Source organism: Mizuhopecten yessoensis, unplaced genomic scaffold (genome assembly GCF_002113885.1).
Source record: "Mizuhopecten yessoensis strain PY_sf001 unplaced genomic scaffold, ASM211388v2 scaffold11023, whole genome shotgun sequence".
Classification (NCBI taxonomy): Eukaryota; Metazoa; Mollusca; class Bivalvia; order Pectinida; family Pectinidae; genus Mizuhopecten; species Mizuhopecten yessoensis.
Window position 1 is genome coordinate 162,837 of NW_018408840.1, and position 20,107 is coordinate 182,943.

The window sequence follows — 20,107 nt, forward strand, 5'->3', positions numbered from 1 at the left end:
AACGATTGCAGATATACTAAACTAATAAAAACATGCCAAGAAACATCACAACCCATATACATTGTTTAGGAAACAACATGCACTTATTCAACAATAAAGGATTGTTTTTTTAAATAAAAAAAAACATTTTGTTAGATTGAAAACAAAACAACCAATTTGAATATACAATTTACCATGGACCAGCTTCTATGTGAACAAGAAGAAATGGAAAAAATGTATTGTGAACTTAATTAGAGACTTTATCTCAGACGGTTTCATTGCATGTTCCATACAGCAATTAAATGAGTATAAAACTAGCACTCTACTGTACAATGAGAAAATGTTCTCACCACGAAAACAGAAAAAAATAACATTTTAAATTGAAAACCTTAAGAATGTGATTGATTGTTTACAGGTTTTTTTGTTGTATGATAATGTAATGATAAGCGGTAAATACCAACGCGCACTCTGTCAATATAAAGCGCGGTCTAAGGGAGATACTTCCACACACTGGTACTGTTATCAGGCGTATACACATCCTACTCTCACACTATCAATTTGTAATTGGTACGTTTATATATTACAATATTTTTACATTTGTGTTGCCTAACCCATTGCATCGTTTTTTGTACATATAGCACTCTCTCCTTTATTTCTTTTGGATAAAACTGTAGCACAGTGGGTCAAGCATTCTATTGGTCAGATAGCGTTATCGTTTACAGCTATGGTATAATAAACTGATGTCGAGGGTTAGAACCCTCGACATCAGTTTATCAGCCCCACTGAACTTTTTACACTTAGAACAGTGTTGTCGATTATACGTTTTTTTTTATATTACCTTAATAATGTTTTTATTTTCTTCAAAAAAGTCGATCAGGTACATTTTTCGTTTTAGAAATGTAACTTCAAAATTGTAATCATACCGGGAAAAACTGTTTTCAATGCGTGGTTACAGTTTTTTTTAGTTGGATCTGATGTTTTTGTTTTTATTGGATTTAGCAATATAGAATCAGGACCGGTGATATTTACCCTTGTTACATAATGTACCTGGTGTCCGGATCATTGTAGTAGGGCTGTAAATATAGGTTTTGTGTGAGTTGAAACAATACTTCCGGTAAAAAGGATTCTGGGAATGGATTTATCTGAGATGCACTACGTTTCGCTGTATACCTTTATTCTCTCAAAACTTATCAAGGTTTCTCCAAATATCCGAGCGGAGAACGGAGCGTACGACACTACGATCCGCATGAAGGTGAGGGTAGCGACGATAGAAAAACCCTGCAATATAATTATGAAATCAAAATCAAGTACAAACAGTGCTAAAGTTTACTGCTATATTGCTACTGCTACATTGCTACTGCTTTATTGCTACTGCTACATTGCTACTGCTATATGCAAAGTATGTCTTGCTTGATATTGTTATAATGAATATTAATTAATATCATTATGGTTGATTTAAATTGTTTATTAATTATTGTAAAGTAGAATAAGTGTGTACTTTTGTATATTGTTATAATAAGACATACATTTTATTGACTAATGATATCAACAAATTTGATGACATGTATTTTTCACGTTTGCAATATGGTTGATCTAATTCAATTGTTATGCCACTGGCAAGCCGTATTTGTACGGTATTTGGTAGATTCCTTGTTGGTGTATTTCCTTTCCATAGAAAATATTAACATATAGGGATTAAAATAATAGTATGTCATATACGACTTAGATATGGACTTAGTGTAACAATAACTGACTTACCGTCGACGCTGTCAGTTCATTTCCCGCATTGACGTACGTTGCTATGGTGGCTACCGTAGCTAGTGACGGGGTAATCGGGATGATGGCAATGGAAATCGCATTTAATATTGTCGATTGCAACAGGGGTTTAGTTTCAGTTTCCCTTATATCTGTCGAACATCGTGAAATTTGTTAGATAGCAATTCATCTAAAATATCATATATTTCATAGTTATGATAAGAAAAAATGGTCCTTTTAGAGGGATTCATATACTATTTTCCACACATGTTCTCACATTGATTTGTTCTCCCCCCCCCCTCCCATCTCTTGCCCAAAATGTGGTACAACACGACATAGTAAAAACAAATAATGCATAATTTTAAGACAATGTATACACAAAATAGGACAATATTTGGAACGTACGGTGTATCATAGGGATAATTCAAATTTAAATAGCCATGCTAAACTGCATGGCAGGCGTGTGCAAAAGTTCTTAAGTTCATAAAGCAGTCTCGCCTGCGGACGACAACACCGTTATCGACACTTAAACAACGTTTTGAGAAGCTTTGATTATGACGTCATTATGTAAACGTCATACGAAAGTGTCGTCATAATAGTGAAGGTCACTGAGTACATCCATATGGGGTCCATAATAAATGTTCCATATTGGACGTGTGTATTTTACATACAAAGAGATGGGTAAAAAGAATTTTTCTGGTTTTCCGTTTTACAAACAATAAATTGTAAATGACCAACTTACCCATAATAGAATTTTTAAAAGAGTCTTCCCACGCATACATTTTAATCAACCTCATGCTAGCGAGAACTTCGTTCATCTTTCTTATCTGTCCAGGGGGAATACAAGACATACATTGTACAGTTGTCTTGATAGACACACGTTTCCCACACGAAGAATTATGTAAATGTCGATATTCTGTAGTACCTGACCTGAGACAAAGTGGACATTAGAAATGACAATTTTTATCTAATTTATTATTCTATTACTGATTTGACTTCCTGTAGCCCCCTTTCGAAATGATAGTTGTTTCTGTCGACCTCTGAATAATTGTTTGAATTGTATTGACTGCCCGTTTACGGATTATGGATAAGTGACAATGATGACAAAGCTCTATCGTAAATGTTACCTTTACGTACATATTAAAGATGGATCTGATTATATATAAAACCACACACAATACATAACAGTTACATGATACATGGTTTCATGCATATGGTTAAAATATTACTCATTATTTATTATGAAAAGATTCTTGTAACACAACCAATAAGTTCTTCTATGTGACGTTCCGGTGACTAGTACAAAGGTGTAACATGTGTACGAGTTGCCAACAAATCGATGTCGATTCGGCTTCGCTGTTAGCGTATGTACAATTAGTTGTTACATATGTACCGAAATGACGCAATTCCGCTACGCTTTGTTTACTCATTATTGTAATTATCATTAAACTTAAAGGTTTCTAACGCTCACCCCTTTTATGGTGTATTACGTTAAATAGTTTTGTGGCAGTACCTACCCTTATATCTGTCCATGCTAACGTCTTTCGTCTGAGGCGTGAGATTATTTCAATAAGCAAAGCCTGAATAAAAAATATAAAGGAATGGCAGAGTTATTTTAAACCCATTGCTTGATAGGAGATCAACTGTGGCCTAACGCTTTTACAGATGTATTTGAATAATCCTAGAATGATTCATCCCAATTAGTATGTTCTTGTCATACATCCCAATCCGATATGGCTCAGTGGGACAAGTAGTGGCTTGTGATATAAATAGTAGCAGTAATGCAAAGCTACGGGAGATTTTCAAGTCATAAGATACACCTTTTAACGACGTAATGTGAATTTCAAGATACTGATGGATTCTGTAGAAGACTACGCTTGACAATGAGTGAAACGACAGCATGCTGAGTTGGATCCTGCAGACAAAACATCTACATGGTATAAGTCTTGTCGGCAAACATTATTACATTTCCTGTATGCAATTAAAATTGAAAGCTTAATAACCATGGGTATCCTACATATATAATTAAAACTTCGAAAGAAGAAAAACTAACCGATCACTCCTCTGTACAATCTTGACAAGTATATATTCAAAAAATAATGAAACGGACGTGCCTTTCTTTATCACTGGTGTTCAGATAGTTGCTAAAATAGTCATTGTCAAAAGACTTGTTCCAAGTACTATTGAATCAGGGTTACAGTCACATTACTGTTTCCAGCAGAAATTTAATTTACAAAATGTGTACTTTGAATAACTCAACCGAAAACTTTCCTAAACTTTCTAATCAAACATTTGCGCTTTTTACACATCCATACCTCTTAGTTGTCTTTCATTTCTATTATGGTGACTGACGAATGATTTTGAATCTATTATTTCTGGTACCTCTATCGGTCATTCCCTCCCTCCCCCTTCTATCATGAAACCAAACGTTTTCATTTTTGATAAACACGTTCAATTGCAACGGGATTCCACATGAGTATCAAATTAGTCAAGCTGTTTCCATTCTCTCGTTCTTGAGAAGTAGTCTTTATAGTTACAATTGATACTGGATGGACGGAAGAATTACTCAATGTTTTATTAATCTTGGGTGAGCTTAAAACACCTAGCTATATGCATGCATATCAAGAAGAATCGGTTACCTTACCTGTATTGCGAAGATGACAATGAATATTGCAAAAGCTACGAAGCACCACAGTCCAATGAGGTAGTAGATATATACGGTCCCTATTATCAGGTAGATGGGCATGGCAATGAGATACACGAACATCAGAGTGTTCATAAACACTCTCAAGGCATCCGACCCAAATATTGTTATTATCTAAAAACAATCATTTCTATAGGTTATTTAATTCAACAATTTAAACGTTAATTTGGTTAATGATAATAATAAATAAATCTATTTCCCATTAATTAGTCCTGCCATTGACTTTCCAAAGATGAAGACTTCAAAATTTTGATAAATACTTCCAAAGTGACTGATGTACTGAAAATAGTTACACAATAGGGATGTTGTATTGATTCTTTATAAATTGTAAGATGTGTTGTTTTATGTTAATGCATAATTCAAGCGTTTCCGATATTCTTGATCATCGATTTCAACTGTCTTGCCTGTTTTTACTATGAGCACAACTTATATTTGGTAGGAAAAACATTTAACGTAATGTATAAAAATGGTAGAGAATGGAAATGGGTCATATTAGAGCGATAAATACAAAATAATTAGAACCAAAATGTATCACAAAATTGCATGGTACATTTTGTAGCCTCAAAACGAATAAGAACAATTTTCTATAATACACGTACCAACCCTTTCTCAACACTGTACACAATGTCACCACTTCCAGGACATAGGCATTGTCGTTTTAACCGATCTTTCCAAATATGGTCTTTGTTTGTACGTACGTTATCTAGAAATTGTACTTCATTTAGTGTTGCATGTCTACAATATCTTTGGTCTGGTTTGCCTATAATTTCGGTTGATAAGTGGGAGATGAAAAGGCTATCATTATGTAGGTATGTTGGATATCTACCCTCTAGTGCAGAATTCGGGTCAGAACCGAGGCTTTGCCGGATGTTGACCTCAATCTTACACCCTTGTGTAGAATATCCATTTCCTACATGTCTACATTTGATAGACTCTGTTAGACATTCCGGAACATCGTGTTGAGTGTTTGTCACTGTGCGAAGGGTCTTCATGTAAATCTTTCCTTTCGAAAGGGTTCGAATTACGTTTTACCTCTGTACTTTCTTGTGTATTGTTTAATCTTTGTTTTGTAGCATACCTAACTCAGTTTGTGGATTTGTGCAACATTAATCGTTGGTTGAAAAGTACAAACTTACTTCAGACGCAATCCTCCCATTCATACTCTTCAACTTCAGAAGTTTTTTGTATGTCATTCCCAGTATTGCAGATCGAAATCTTATTCCTAGATGTGAAGGAAGTAAAACAAACACATATGCCATATCATTAACACTGGAGGGCAATTATCTCAAATAAAAGTCAAGAACTGAGGTGTTTTTCAACAATGCGAAACGTGTATTCAAGCATCAAACATGAACATGGTGTTATTGCATTTCTAAATAATGCCTTATATATTTAAATGGCTATATCTGTTGAGTGTAATTATTAGAAATTTCATTAACTGAAATAACTTCCGAAACCCATATATTTTATTATTATCATTATTATGTATTAATAGAACTTAATTTTGAAAATGGTTCACTTAGTATGTTTTGTTGGTTACATATTAAGGTGTTTACATTAAGTGGCAAATGCATGATGTCCGCCTGCATATGGGTTCCTTACACATGTATACCACATTTACTACGGTTAGAAACCTGTGTTAGTTCATGGTTCCAAGACAATAAGATATCATTAAGAGAAATATTACAGTTAATGACTTGCCTGTTTGTGTTCCGTAAAAGAGGATAAATGATTGCGAACAGCACCTTAAAAGTTGTCCCACAACAGTGAACATTACTAATCCAATGGCGTAAGTCACAGACGTTTCTGGTCCCTCTAGATATCGGGTTATGACAACGGTGATGTAACCCTGTAATGTCATCAAACATAACAAAAATAAGTACCCGAGCTCAGTAACAAAAACGCAATTTAAGTATGGTTAAAGACAGAGATATGCGCGAAATGAAGTTGTAATTAATGTGCCGGCAAAAGTCATGAACTCCTTAGTTTCATATGTTCTTTAAATAATTTTCGAGCTGTAGTAAACGTTTAACCAAACGGTTCTAATGAGAAATTTAGATTTAAGAGATAAAAAAAACTACAAAAGAACTAATTGTGGTACTAACCGTACAGAGAAATGTAATGATGGCGTTAAAACAGAGGGCTATAAACACAATCAGTAGTCGAACCCATATGAATTTCAGCCACAGTCTGAGGATTGAGCATTTTTGTCGTCCGTAGGTCTGTAGTTCCTCCATCCACATAGGTTCTAATCTGACAAGAGAAGAAAATAATTTGGTAGAAATTGTGTCTCAACCGGATTTCTGGAATAAGATATCTCATTTCTTTTCCTATTTTTCAAACATTCAGAAAACTCTTTTGTATCTGTTCATCTCTTAAAATGATAATAAGGATGAAAATTAACCCACATAGAAACACGTTGATTGTTAACAATCGGACAAGAATCGAGGCAGATTTAGGACGAACAAGAAAGTAAAAACTCTGAAAGAAAATGTTTAAGACTTTAAAATTGAGAATATAACTGCTAACTACGTTCGTTTATTGCTTTCAATTAATACTAAAACTCATGTTTTAGGTTTTTAAATTTTCCGAAACGAGGAAGCATGAAAAGACCTTAAAGCAATTTTCAAATGTCTTAACTGATCAAAAATATTATACAAAAAGTAATACACAAATGCTTTTGGTGACCTGTTTTAATAGATGTTTTGGCTAACTGTTTTTTGTTTATACTAACTTGAGCACGATTTGTTCGAAAAATAGTTATCGAATTAACTTTTTAGTGTATATTAACATTTTGATGCTTTAACTTAATATTAATAATAAAATAGTATTGACGGGACCCAAAGGAATAGAAACAAAATAAGACAGGTGACGTCAAATAGTGATTGTAAATTACATTTTCAACTTGAATATGTACTTGTTATCACTCTGTCTGAATATCTGTAAATAAACTAGATACTTCATTATCATACATTTGGATCTAAATTAATTACAACAAGTTCATATAATAATACGATTTTTTTTGTGAATGACCCTAGCGGCTAAACAACGACTGGTCTGAGTACATCTTGGCTAAATTAGATGAACAGACCACATGGGCTTTGTGAAGTTCCAATTTAATCCGCCTTGCTACTTCCAGTCGCCATTTTGTAAACAGGGGCCTAATCTCGAGCTGATGTGCGTTTGAAAGAGTTTGAAGTATTGCAAAGCTTCTAAACGATCATGCCCAGAACATACTCTCTAAGGATAATGTTTTTGATAAATTTACTATCAATTATTTATTATATTTCTTTTTTGTTTATTCTTTAAACTATCTTTAATTAATAAATATCAAGATTTTGTGAATTGAAAAATTGCATTTTATGACGTAACCGGAAGCGGACTTGATACGAGAACGTGACCCGGAAATAGCTCACAACATAATCAGGACAGTAATAATAAACAGACGTTTATCGAACATTAACAGATTAATAACGTATGTATTGAGACACTGATGTGCTAGAATACAACACAAGGTAACACTCGTTTAATCCATTACTATCACATCAAGTACTAACTGACATTTATGCGAAAATATCAGCATTAAATGTTTGCGATCGCCCAGACCTACTTTCGTTTTAGAGTTTACATACATTTGTACATGTCGGCATCAACAGTATACCTTAACTTGTGTCCTTCATCGTGCCGATGATTATACATAGGCGCATTCGAGGAAAAGTTCGTGATTAAAAGCTTGTGTGTGTTGTTTTATCTTAAAATTATCGGATAGTGGCATGTTACTTCAAAATACAAGATATAAGAATCATTATTTTACGTTGAATAAATGTCATTGTTAACATAAGCTCTAAGGAGCTTGTATTTCGACAACCATATATATATATATATAAATGGTAAAAAATTGTAACAGTGTAAGGTAAACAACATTTTTTTTTTATCTCAAGATACCTACGTTGGAAGGATTAAGATAGAGAGGCTAAATAATCATGCTGTACAAAATTTGTCACTAAAACAACTTACTTAAAAACCAGTCCAGAGGGCAGGTGATTGGGACATAGCATTTATTGGTAAGCAGGAGCACAGGTTTGATAGCCGTTAATATTAAAAGACGTTTTTAGTATTGCTGCTGCTCGTGACGCCAGTGATGTATTTTTCGCTTACAAGTTAAAGCGTCGTTATACAAAAAGAAGAATAGTACAAATTCAAAAGTGTGAATTGCCTACAGCTCCTGTCAAAAGTCAAAAACATTCCTCTCATGTTCTATCTCGTCACCTGGACGTTTGTAAGTTAGAACAGCTGGTCTCGCAGACGCTTAAACTATGTACACAGTATATATACAGTTATACCGCAGTATTGTAATTGTCTCGGTATGGCTACGAATGCGTTCCAGGTCAGGTAATAGAGCATCAAATGTATTAAAGGCAAAGAAAGCACCACTTCACGACAAGCAGGGATTCATAGGGGGACAATGTTATTAAAATAACATTCATACAGTGCATGCAAGCTGAAATTAACAACTCATTTGCTTAAAATAGCAAGTCATCATTTCCATGAAATTATCCAAATAAATAAGATCTTTATGTCAAAATAAACTTCAGGTTTGATTCAACAGCTATACATGGTCACTTAAGGACGGCCTCCCCCATTTGCTAGATGCATGCGTGTGGTGAGTTTGTGCATAATTAATTTGTGTTTTGGCAGTCTGTGGTATGTTCATGTTTGTCTCCTTGTGATAGCGCAGGACTGATGCTGACTTTATAGTGTAATTTCATTGGAGCATACTGCTGAAGACGCATGTTATTTTACGATCGAACCTCGTTATCTCACCATCTTCAATAGCCAAAGGTTCATAATTTAAATTTGTACTATTCAACCTTGGCAGATTTAGCCTTGTGTTAAACTTCCCTCCCCTGCCACCTTGCATAGACACTTAACTAGCAAAACTTTAAACTTTCAAAATTATTTCAGCACTGGTCGCCTATGTATTTCCCTTGGTTATCATTTACAGTTAGAATATGGCCAATTATCTCTACCAACTGATCATATACAGAAAATTTTCTCTAAGTAGCGTCCTCCTTTGTTTTTTTTTACATAAATCATGACATAGTCGACAAGGCAACTTGGTACTGGGCGCCGCCATTATTATTTACATGCACAGGGATTTGGTATTAATTTCTAATCCTCAGTTCACATATGTGTATTATATAATGTATGATATAAAAAAAATATGTGGACCATAGGATGGTAATTCGTGCTAAGTCCCTGTGCCAGGTTCAATAATTTGGAAGCTTAGAGAACAAAGCTGAATCCGCTAAGGTTGAATACATGAATATGTGAATACAAAATGAACGCTTGCTAGCAAAGATGAGATGTAACAGGCTGGACAGATAATGACAACAAAAACAGGCTGAAAACATGTATGGAATGTGTTTTTCTTAAGGGAGGCTGTATAAACACATTATGAATATGTAAAATCAAGTCCATTTTACCCGAATTACCTGACATTATTTTCAATACCTTCAGTTCATCTATATTTCCACACTGTTTTCTGTATAAGGGATAGGAATCAGTTTGTTTTTTGGGGTTTTATAAATCCTTGCAACCACTATTAAGTCATATGTATTTAAGAAAGGTCTACCAAATATCTGATTCTTTGACAACTTTATTACAAAGATATAGTTATTTGTTGACATTTTTCTGCTACAATACATGGAGTTTCCTCACAGGATGCTGATAACCGAAAAAAGTCTGAAACCTTAATCATATCTTTTAGAATACTATGTTCGATCCACTAAACACCAACAAACAACATTTAAACCCTTCATTCCCTAAATCTGTGATTAAAAGGATTGTAAAAAAAAAAAATATATGTGTTCGCTTAAATGTTAAAGAGTAACTGTAGTGCTGCAATATTTTTCAAGTAAAGAAAGATTGATAAATAGAACCCTCAAAAAAATCCCATTTTTTTTTTTTTTTTTGCAAAAATACCGAAGTTTTAACCTTTTTACTAATTTTCACACCTGAGCGCAAATCGGAAAATCTCCGATTTTGACCTACGACCGAAAGCGACGTAGCAGCGGTGACCCAAACTCAGGTAAGCTCGGGTAGCCATTACGAAACACTATCAAAACATCTTCGTCACGTCCGTGATTTACAAAGAAAACACGCCGGTATCTCGCTGTGGTCGACGTTGTGTTGCAGGAGGATGCTCCAATACTACTTTCAATGGAGTTTCCATGCATACTTTTCCTGCAAAGAGATCTGATATTCACCGACAATGGGTTGCTTTTGTGAGAAGAAAACGCAAAGATTGGGAGCCGACTCGTCACACAGTGTTGTGCAGTGCCCACTTCGAGGAGGATTGTTTTCCACTGAAATTCCGGTTAGGACTGTTAGAATCAAGTGGGAAGACTGTGAAGAGGACACTAGAAGAAGATGCCGTCCCTACTATTTTCAATAGTGCAACGACACCGACCATGCCGACACCGACCATGCAGACATTTCATGGGAAACGTTCCTCAAGCCCAGAGACTGAGTTGACAACACCGAAGACTGTGAAAAGGCCTAGGTCGGCATTCGTTAAAATGGACATCCAACGTGTGAGTGTTTATATGTGTTTCATATATAAATATATTATCTGTAATCTTGTACTGATGACCAATGATTTCTACACGTGTAACCTGTTTCGACGGAAATCCTATTTCGACTTTTTTGGTTAAAATTAATGTGACACTGTGCAGGGCCCTGTGTGAATGTGTAAAGGTAATAGCTTTAAATCTCAATATCTTAGTAATATGTCAATCTTAACAAATTATAAAACAGAAATTTCCTAAATTAATTGCATTACAAAATATTGATATTAAGGGGAAATCTCTATATCATGCTTATTTACAAATTGCAGTTGATCAGAGAGTATGAAGAACGTGAGCCAGAAGATGCTTCATGTCCACAGGCACCGACACATATTGAAGAAGATGGAGGTAAGATATCTTTTTATCTTTGTGTAAATTGATGACACGCAATGATTGGCCCCAATTAGTTGCTAACAAAACCAGTCTGATTTTTTTTTTAATAATATTGACATTTTTATTCTATGTTAATATTATCTAACCTAGTCAATGGTAAGAAGACATAAACCCGCAAGGGATCGATGACTTTTGACCAGACATGGATAAATGCACTAACTTTATTTACCCTGCCATGGGAGGTTGCGAGTCTCACTAGAAATAATCTGGAGGTCCTTATAAAATCTTGACGGCTCTGTTAGTCTGATGTGCATGATAACTTCCCTGACACAAGATGAACCTTGCAAAATAAAATAGTAATATGTTTTTAGAACATAAACAACAATAATAAACATACAAAAGAATTATATCCTGATCTCTAACTGTATAAAATAAAAACTAGCTCTTGAAGATTGAAAATATTTATTTTATCAATGTACCTTGTATGATCAATGGCCATGATGTTTCATAATTGATATATATCATGTTTCCTTTTTTCAGGTAACTGTTGTCTCAGAGGAGCCTAAAACAAAGTCTGTAGCTTCACAGAAGAGTTTAAGTCGGCCATCACAAAGATCCCACTACACACAAACAAGATCTAAAGGAAAGGATAAAGGTAAATCACCATACACTACATGCACATGTAGTGCAAACTCTCAATTATTCTCAAACCAATGTAAATATTGCCAATATATATATGTCTATACTATAAAATTAATAAATGTATAGTTTTAAAGTTATTTAATTTTTTACTATTTCAACTCTGTTTGATGATACTGTCAGTAAGATATTCGTTGTCAAGTGTAGATTTTTTCCCCCTTCTGATTTAGATTGCTCTATTCCCTTCTGCAGATTGTTGCTGGCTGCACTGCACTTATATGAGAATGTTTCGAGAGAACAGGCGTCACTTCAAAATGGTGAAAAGAGATACAGAATCACATTCCCCAAGCAAAAGAATGGTGACTACACAGTTCGACAAGTGAGAACAGAGTGCACCTTCAGTAAGTTATATAATTATTCAATTTCATTCGTAATTTTACTTTAGAAAATAATTCAATGGTTTCAAACTGCCAATGACAGAATATGCCAGAATAATTATTTGTTTTGCTGGCATGTGAAGTTGATGGTTGGTTGGTTATTTTTTTTTTGCTGCTTTGAGAACGAGTGTTTTATATATATGTTATTATGTGGCAACTACAAATTCTCATATTTTCAATAATTTATCATCTTGTGCATTTTGATAGCACTTTATGCATATTAAAACTAATAAAAGAGCAATCATTTAAAAGGTCTAATATCTCTTTCTTGTCATGTTACAGATTATGTTACAGATTTGATGAAAGCAACCAAGGAACGGGTGAAACTTTTACAGATTCCCAATTGCGAGGTTGTTGGAGAATCGCCACCAACTTTGTTCACCCAGAGAAGTCCGAAGCTGTTTCTGGACTAATGTCCTGGTTTAGGCACTAGCCTACAGTTGAGACTTTGGTGTCTTGGATTATGAATCATGCATGGAGATATGGAGACTACACATGTTGGACTATTCAAAGTGCTGGCCCCAGTTGTTTAAAGATACTTTTTATCAATTAGGGAAAACTATAACCTGAATACAACAAAATCAAGAACACCAGAGATCATTTTACTTGATTTTTTGAGAAAAATAAATGATGTGTTTTGAGGATTAGTTATAGCCACCACTAATATCTCTAATAACATTTGAGCAACCTGGCCTTTTACATTTTAATAATTGTGATGTGTTTGAAAATAATAAAGAGACCATATGTTTGTTTTATATGATATTTAATGTAGTAATGGGAACAAAATGTCTACATAAATATCAAATTGTCATAAAAAAACAGTAGCTAATTTAAACATAAATAAGCATACAAATAAGAAAGTGTTCTGTTGTTTTCTCATTCAAATTTAAAGCCATTGTACTTATCAGGCAATCACTACAAGTCCTATGCCACCAGACTGATATCTCCCTATGTGTGAATGCCTGTGTGTGTGCTGGAAATGTAATTTGTTATGTTTGTAGTAGGGCCGTGCTTCTAACGGCATCATTTATAGTGCCACCTCACTTGAATGCTACAGCACAGATACCGCAACATCCACCCAAGACCAATTTATACTTCTACTCTGTTATGTGGGCAGGAGAAAGCACTTTATGGAAAGCCAGAGTGTTAACCACTCGACCAATCCGCCCATCTATACTGTAGGATCAGAGTGATAGGAAAGGTTCTTATTACTAAGTGATACTCAACTCTTTCACTTCGTCTAGTAGATGTTCAGGGAAAGGGTAAATTAAAGTTTTATCATATGATCTTAGTTAACCACCACCACCATCATCCACACCCTACATACACACACCTGCACTGAACATTAAATTATAACAATCTACAATTATAACACGTATTGCTCTTAAGTAATCTATAAAGGAAATATACATGCTTATCTTACAAAATATATATCAACAAAGGCCTGTTTTAGTACCGTTCCGTGTTGATGGCACATAATTCCAATTTCGAACATGTCCACACATCGTCTTCTCTGATTTCCTCTTCTCTGTCTTTGAAAAGCTTCAAAACTAGGGGAGTGACCCATCCGAATGTTATATAGGATAAAAACCCAACGTCATTCACAGGAATCGGTCCATTGCTGAAATATAGTGTCAAATAAAATAGCTACACCAGTTATTAAATAGAAACTATTACTACTAAAAAATGATAGGAAAAAAATAGGGAAAACAAAGAAGACAACGATTAACTATTTATATCTATTCCGTACTTCTTTACATAACAATGTATGATCGTTGAAACGATATGTTCTTGTTAATGTAAGGAACTGATATTATATTAAGTTATGTTAATTGCCTAACTTAACCCCAACCAGCCATCCCTTCCCATCAACAACGATCCGCTGTTCCAAATCCGACGAATGGAATTTGTACTTCTTACAGGCTATATCTCATTTTCCTTATGACTTGATAATGTCTCTGACCTCATTGTGTTAAGAAATTATCTTTACCTTACAATTGATATATCAAATATATTCGAGTAATTTCAAACAAGGCACTCATTTGCATTCTAGACTTTGCAAATACGGTAAAGGTAATTAATTATCGCTGATTTCCTAAAATGATCAATTAGCCAGTTTGTTTCTTAGAGGATTACAGGCCTACTGGTCAAGGATAAGATACGCTAAGGATGGGGTCGTTTACTATTAATTTTGCAGATTGTTTTAATCTTAAATAAAGTCTGTGAAAATGAACATTTCAAATGGTTAGGTACCCTCGTCCCTCAGTCGGTTGTATGGGACCCTGCACTAAATAATCTAAACTGACATTTAATTTAAAACCATGTCCATGCTTCAGACTTAGGATGTGCTAAGTTGTTCAACAGTTTAGACTCGACCTGGAGAGTAAGTTTAGAAAGCCATTCGTTATTACAAACAAAAAAATTAAAATGTCTTCTTCTGTGATATAGTTCTTTCTAAATAAGTTTTCTTAATTGATATATAAAGAATCATTACAATAATCATGATATAATGTACATATCAAAGAACCAATACATAAAATATTTACTGTGTTCCATTGTTATTTGCTTCCTGTAATGCATATTTCTTCATTTCCAATCATATTATTTGAGCCTTACAAAAACAGTATAGTAAAATCATATTTGAATAAAGTTGAAACATACGCTTATTGAATAAATATTTCGCATTTTAAGAAAAAATATACATTACACTTGATTTCCATCCAATAGTTTCTTTTTCTCCGAACCATTATATAAAACCCTGTCTACACGTCTCCAGAAGCAATCCATGGCTGTTCTCCATAGTACTTTGCTGAAACAATGCTTAAGTGTATTCACAGTATAGGTTTTTAGCACTCAGATGTTTTACACTTGTCTATTATAAGTTCCATGTTTAAAAGCACCAACTGTTGTAGATAAACAGCCCCATTTTGTAGCAGTTTTACAACCTGTTAAAACTTATATGTTTCCCTTTGTATTACTTATGTAACTGAAAACCAGGATTTAATTACTGGTCACAGTCTGGTGTTTATATTGATAAAAGGGATTTGAATATTCTATACAAATCAAATATGTTTAATAATACCTTCCAAAAGTCATAAATGGTAGCATGGGATAAAACTGTGACGCGCTTCTAAGGTGGTTTTGTAAGCTACAGCAATTAAAAGGCTCTTACAAATATGTAAAACATATCGATTTCTAAAACCATAAATGTACTAATGAATATTAAATAATGTATATGTAACATATTACAATAGTCGTTAATTTACAACAGAGGAAACCAAGATAAAACCTACTGCGACATATGGATATAATGACTATGTAGATTAGGTTGGAATGTACTCATAACACCCAATATTTCCACTGTAGTCCTAGCATGACGGGGCTAGGTAGCTCAGTTGGCTAGAGTGCTTACAAATCGTGTTAAGCGGGGTTAGGGTTTCGGTTTGATCTCATTGCATTTTACACCCCTGTTATACTAAACTTTTACGGTCGTTTTTTGCTTCACTTATTCTTTGTTTACATGAGGCCAAAACAGCATCTATCTAAGAAAATACATTTTGAGATTTTCCTAAAAAATCTATTCAATTCACTCTCAGGAAACAAATGATGCAGTTGATTTGTTTGGTATCTTTTGTAGAAAAAATAGCAATTGTTTTTCTTCTGTATGGAATATTGTTGAGAATTGTAGTATGTTTTATTGATTATATATAAACACGAAAAATTCAATTTGCCATTTTCCTCCGGTAAAAATGAATCAAAATTTAGAACTTCAAAGTATTGATTTCATACAAAAAATATTTATTGAAGTCATCCGGAAACATTTCATCATAATACAGGCACAACTGTTTGTTTTGTATTGCGCTTTAATCTAAAAATGTTGCGTAGTTAACATATCTAAGTCTTACCGTTGTTAGGTGACGCTGACATTAATAAGTCTTCTCATGTTGCGGCGCTATGTCGTCTGTTTGGTTTTCTGAGAATCAGACCTGCGTTAAAAACGCTGACAGTGTCAACACCGTTAGCTTTATGCTCACAGCTGTCTATTATTATACTGCAAGTAACTAAGACACAATAGTCAGCTGTGTGCGTTTTTTTTATATTTATCAGAAACCACGGGTAATTTAATAATGTAATGGTACAGAATTAGATAAACCTTCTGCTTTATTTAACACGTGTCTGACACACAGCCGCCTATTATGTCGCACCTAAGTGTTCCTGTGAAGATGCAGACGGGCCGAGTGGTTAACACTGCGACCTTCCGCGCAGGAGGCCGGGGTTTGACCCCTTAGTTGCCGTACGCATTGGATATTCAAATAAAGTGTTTCATCCTGCCCACACAACTCCAACAACCAAGGTGGATTATGATATGGTCTGAAGTGGGTGTTGCGGTTTCTTTGCTGTAGCATTCAAGTGAGGTGGCACTATAAATGATGCTGTTGGAAACACGGTCCATCACAAACAGTACACAAAACATCTCCAGCACACACGCAGGCATTCATACATAGAGAGGTACATGTATTAGCCAGGTGGTATAGGACTAGTAGCTAGCGCCTGATAAGGCAGCTCATTCAAATTCCTCAAAATTGCATTGATTAATGCATTATTAATTGTATATGTTAATTTATTGACTGTATAAATTGTATATCTATGTACCCTAAAGCGCTTTGGAGAGGCTTATTCTAGCTAGATAAAATGAAAATGAGATTCATTGTAATATAAGGATTGACCTTCATTTTGACTCCGTTTACGGTAGTATGAACGCATTTGGCAACGAACATATTCTCTGCATGATGGATTTTATTTAGATCACCAGGCGCCTGTTTCATGAACGTTCCTTAACTTTAAGCTAAGGAACATGCACGAAGAAGTTTTAGCTAAGAAACGTTCATGAAAGCGAGGCCTGTTACTACATGTCCAGCTGGGGACGTGAAGAACAATATATCCAGCTATTGTAGCGTTGGATTGCAATTTAACACTTAGAATTTATGAGTTGAGAATAGTTGTTTGGGTGGTATCTGAAGTACAGTGGTATGTTATCTGAGACGGGTCAGTAGTTAAAAATGATACAGCATTTGATATAGCGCCCTATCTGGATAACATAAGCCAAATTGAGTGGTCAAACTGGACATTTGGAATTGACTTTGAATTGGGGGATAGCAGGAAAACATAATTGGCAGAGCAGACTACACATATATTCAATAACAAAATTTTGTTTTTGACGTTATATGGAGAATAATACATGCCTTTTTCCATATCACACCCAGTATCTACCCGAGGGCCGAAGGTTGATACTGGGGGTGATATGGAAAAAGGCATGTTTTATTCTGTTTATTACATACTTACTAATAAAATACGGATAGGTCTTCTATCTCAGAACTATTTTTCTTTTGAAATACATGTATTGAAAAACGAAATAAATCATAAAGTGATAACGCTAAACACAACAATAACTCGATTATAATATACTTATTACATATGGAGTGATTTTGATTTAATGCAAAGTATCTCTAATCTCATCCGAATCACCGTTGCTGTAGATGATTCTGCTGTATCGCCTCTTTGGGGCTTTGTCATTGTGGTCTCTGGCAAAGTTGAAGACTATATTTCCAGTGACAATGGCACCAGCCAAGACATTTCGCGCTTGGTCTTGTTGCCCAACGTTTGCAACAGTATTTGACTTTGTTTGTTGTACAGTTTTTATATTCTCATACGCCTCGATCTCTCTGAAAGTTTCCGCTACTATCTCCTGTGAATATCTCCCGAAATTACCCGAGTTGTGATCGAAGTCAATGTTCTCTAAATTTTCTGTTCTAACGGCTATATCTGAAGATGAAGAGGGTGCATTGTGATATGTGAGTATCGAAGACATTTCTTTCTGTTGCTGGTGTGAAGCATGACTATAGTTGTTTATGGAATTCACATTCTTATGACCGGACAGTTGCTGGACTATTGTCGGAGGAATTCCTGCATGTACAAGGGACGTTATCGCTGTATTGCGTGCACTGTGGTTAACCTTTCTGCCCTCTATCCCATCTTCACTACTCATTGTTTTTACAATGCTTCCTATTGTGTTTTTACCCATTGGCTGATTGACAAACCATTTATCTCTCTTTTTTGCGGTTACAATGTAGAAAGGTGCCGAACGATCATTCATTGCTTCTGGTCGCTTCTCAGTAAATACTTTTTAGGCATAGACGGGACAACGTGGATTGCCTATAAAACCAAAAACAATTCATTTGTATAAAACAGTGTCCGTCGCATATGTATCTCACTATGTCCGTCTTATATATGTTTTAAATATTTACATTCTGTAAAGAAATATTGTACTTAATTGCAAACTCTATATCAAAATTTGATAAATTTAACATTTTTCTACTTTATCATTATAATTAAAGAGTGTTTATAAACTTTTTCTTCGCCACACATCCTTTTCTATCCTTGTTTATCATCCATATAATAACTTCATCAGAGATGATAGAATTAGAAGTCATATAATCAGAAAATTCAAATGTAGCTTTTATATTTCACTTTATCATAATCAATTATAAAACATCAGAATTTTAGTTACTCAACTCTGGTCTTAAACCTGACATGATCCCCTCAATTCAGGTCTTTAGCGTTTCCCAAAGAAAATAGCCATCATTCGCACCTCATAGAGGACACCCTGTCTATTTTACGGAGCGTGGAGATCGGCAAAATTTGACTGAAAACTTTTCAAAAATATATGGGAATATTATTACCTTTGTTTTCAAACATCTTCGGAATGAAATCTCTTGCATCGTTTGTAGCCCCAGTCCTTGTTTTAGTCGCCCTTTCCCTATGTTCAAGATACTGTTCTCCAGATGAAGTTTGTTTCAGTACAATATCGCCCTCAAGTTGATATGTTCTGTACGACTCCTCATCCCGAAATGCATAGAATTATTCACAAACATTGTGTTAGCCAATGCCTTAGGATTACCTGCAAAGAATGAAATATCCCGATAAAACACTTTAAAAAAAATTGTAGTTCAGAACATGATCCGGGATTTGTTTTTGATCATTTTTTAAAAACCTAAACGTTACGTAATACACAATGCCTTATTCACAGACAAGTAAAGATATGAAGGTAAGATAAACATTGAACCGGTAAGTGAGTACTGACAAAACACCATTATGGATTGCATACCAAATATTACCGGTAACTTATAGGCTTACCTGTTCCGAGTAAAAAAAAAAATCATGCAACAAGTTGATCTCCTCAGGGGATAGGGGGTCAGCACGGTTTTGCCGGTTTCCTTTCCCTGCTTGTCTCAAAACCTTTCTCTTGGAGTTGAGCACATCTCGCGAATGCTGAAACTCAGAATCTTCAATGATGTTAAAAGTCATCCTTTTCTCGGATAAGTGCCACTGTATGCTGCTCTGAATAGATTTCAGGGTCTCGGCTCATAATCATCACCGTCAGATTTTTTCACATTCATAAAAAAACAACTTGCAAGGTATGTATTTAATTCCTGTTTTGGAATTTCCTCTGGATTCCGTGTGTCATTGTTTGCCAAAACAAATGCCATAAATTTCCTCATGTCAGACTCTGTCTTTCTGACTGTATTCTTGTTCCTCATGCTTGAAACAAAGTCCTCTGCCGCCACATCGTC

General features: G+C 34.8%; 2 protein-coding genes and 1 pseudogene across 2 annotated transcripts in view; 1 reads left to right on the top strand and 2 right to left on the bottom strand.

Annotated features, from left to right (window-relative positions):
• Positions 1-5,697, bottom strand: part of LOC110464698 (multidrug resistance-associated protein 5-like) — a 37,382-nt gene extending 31,685 nt beyond the window's left edge. Inside the window, exons 1-5 of the mRNA XM_021520049.1 lie at positions 5,575-5,697; positions 4,374-4,552; positions 2,477-2,556; positions 1,738-1,886; positions 1,150-1,257 (exon numbers count right to left, since the gene is read on the bottom strand). Coding sequence (XP_021375724.1) covers positions 1,150-1,257; positions 1,738-1,886; positions 2,477-2,556; positions 4,374-4,552; positions 5,575-5,697 — 639 coding nt within the window. The remainder of the gene's footprint in view (positions 1-1,149; positions 1,258-1,737; positions 1,887-2,476; positions 2,557-4,373; positions 4,553-5,574) is intronic.
• Positions 5,698-10,671: 4,974 nt separating this feature from the next.
• On the top strand, positions 10,672-11,966 carry LOC110464699 (THAP domain-containing protein 3-like). Its single transcript, XM_021520050.1, has 3 exons — positions 10,672-11,034; positions 11,337-11,415; positions 11,941-11,966. The coding sequence occupies exons 1-3, from the start codon at positions 10,672-10,674 to the stop codon at positions 11,964-11,966; spliced, it is 468 nt and encodes a 155-aa protein (XP_021375725.1).
• Positions 11,967-17,967: 6,001 nt separating this feature from the next.
• Positions 17,968-19,390, bottom strand: LOC110464700 (annotated as a pseudogene).
• Positions 19,391-20,107: the final 717 nt, after the last annotated feature.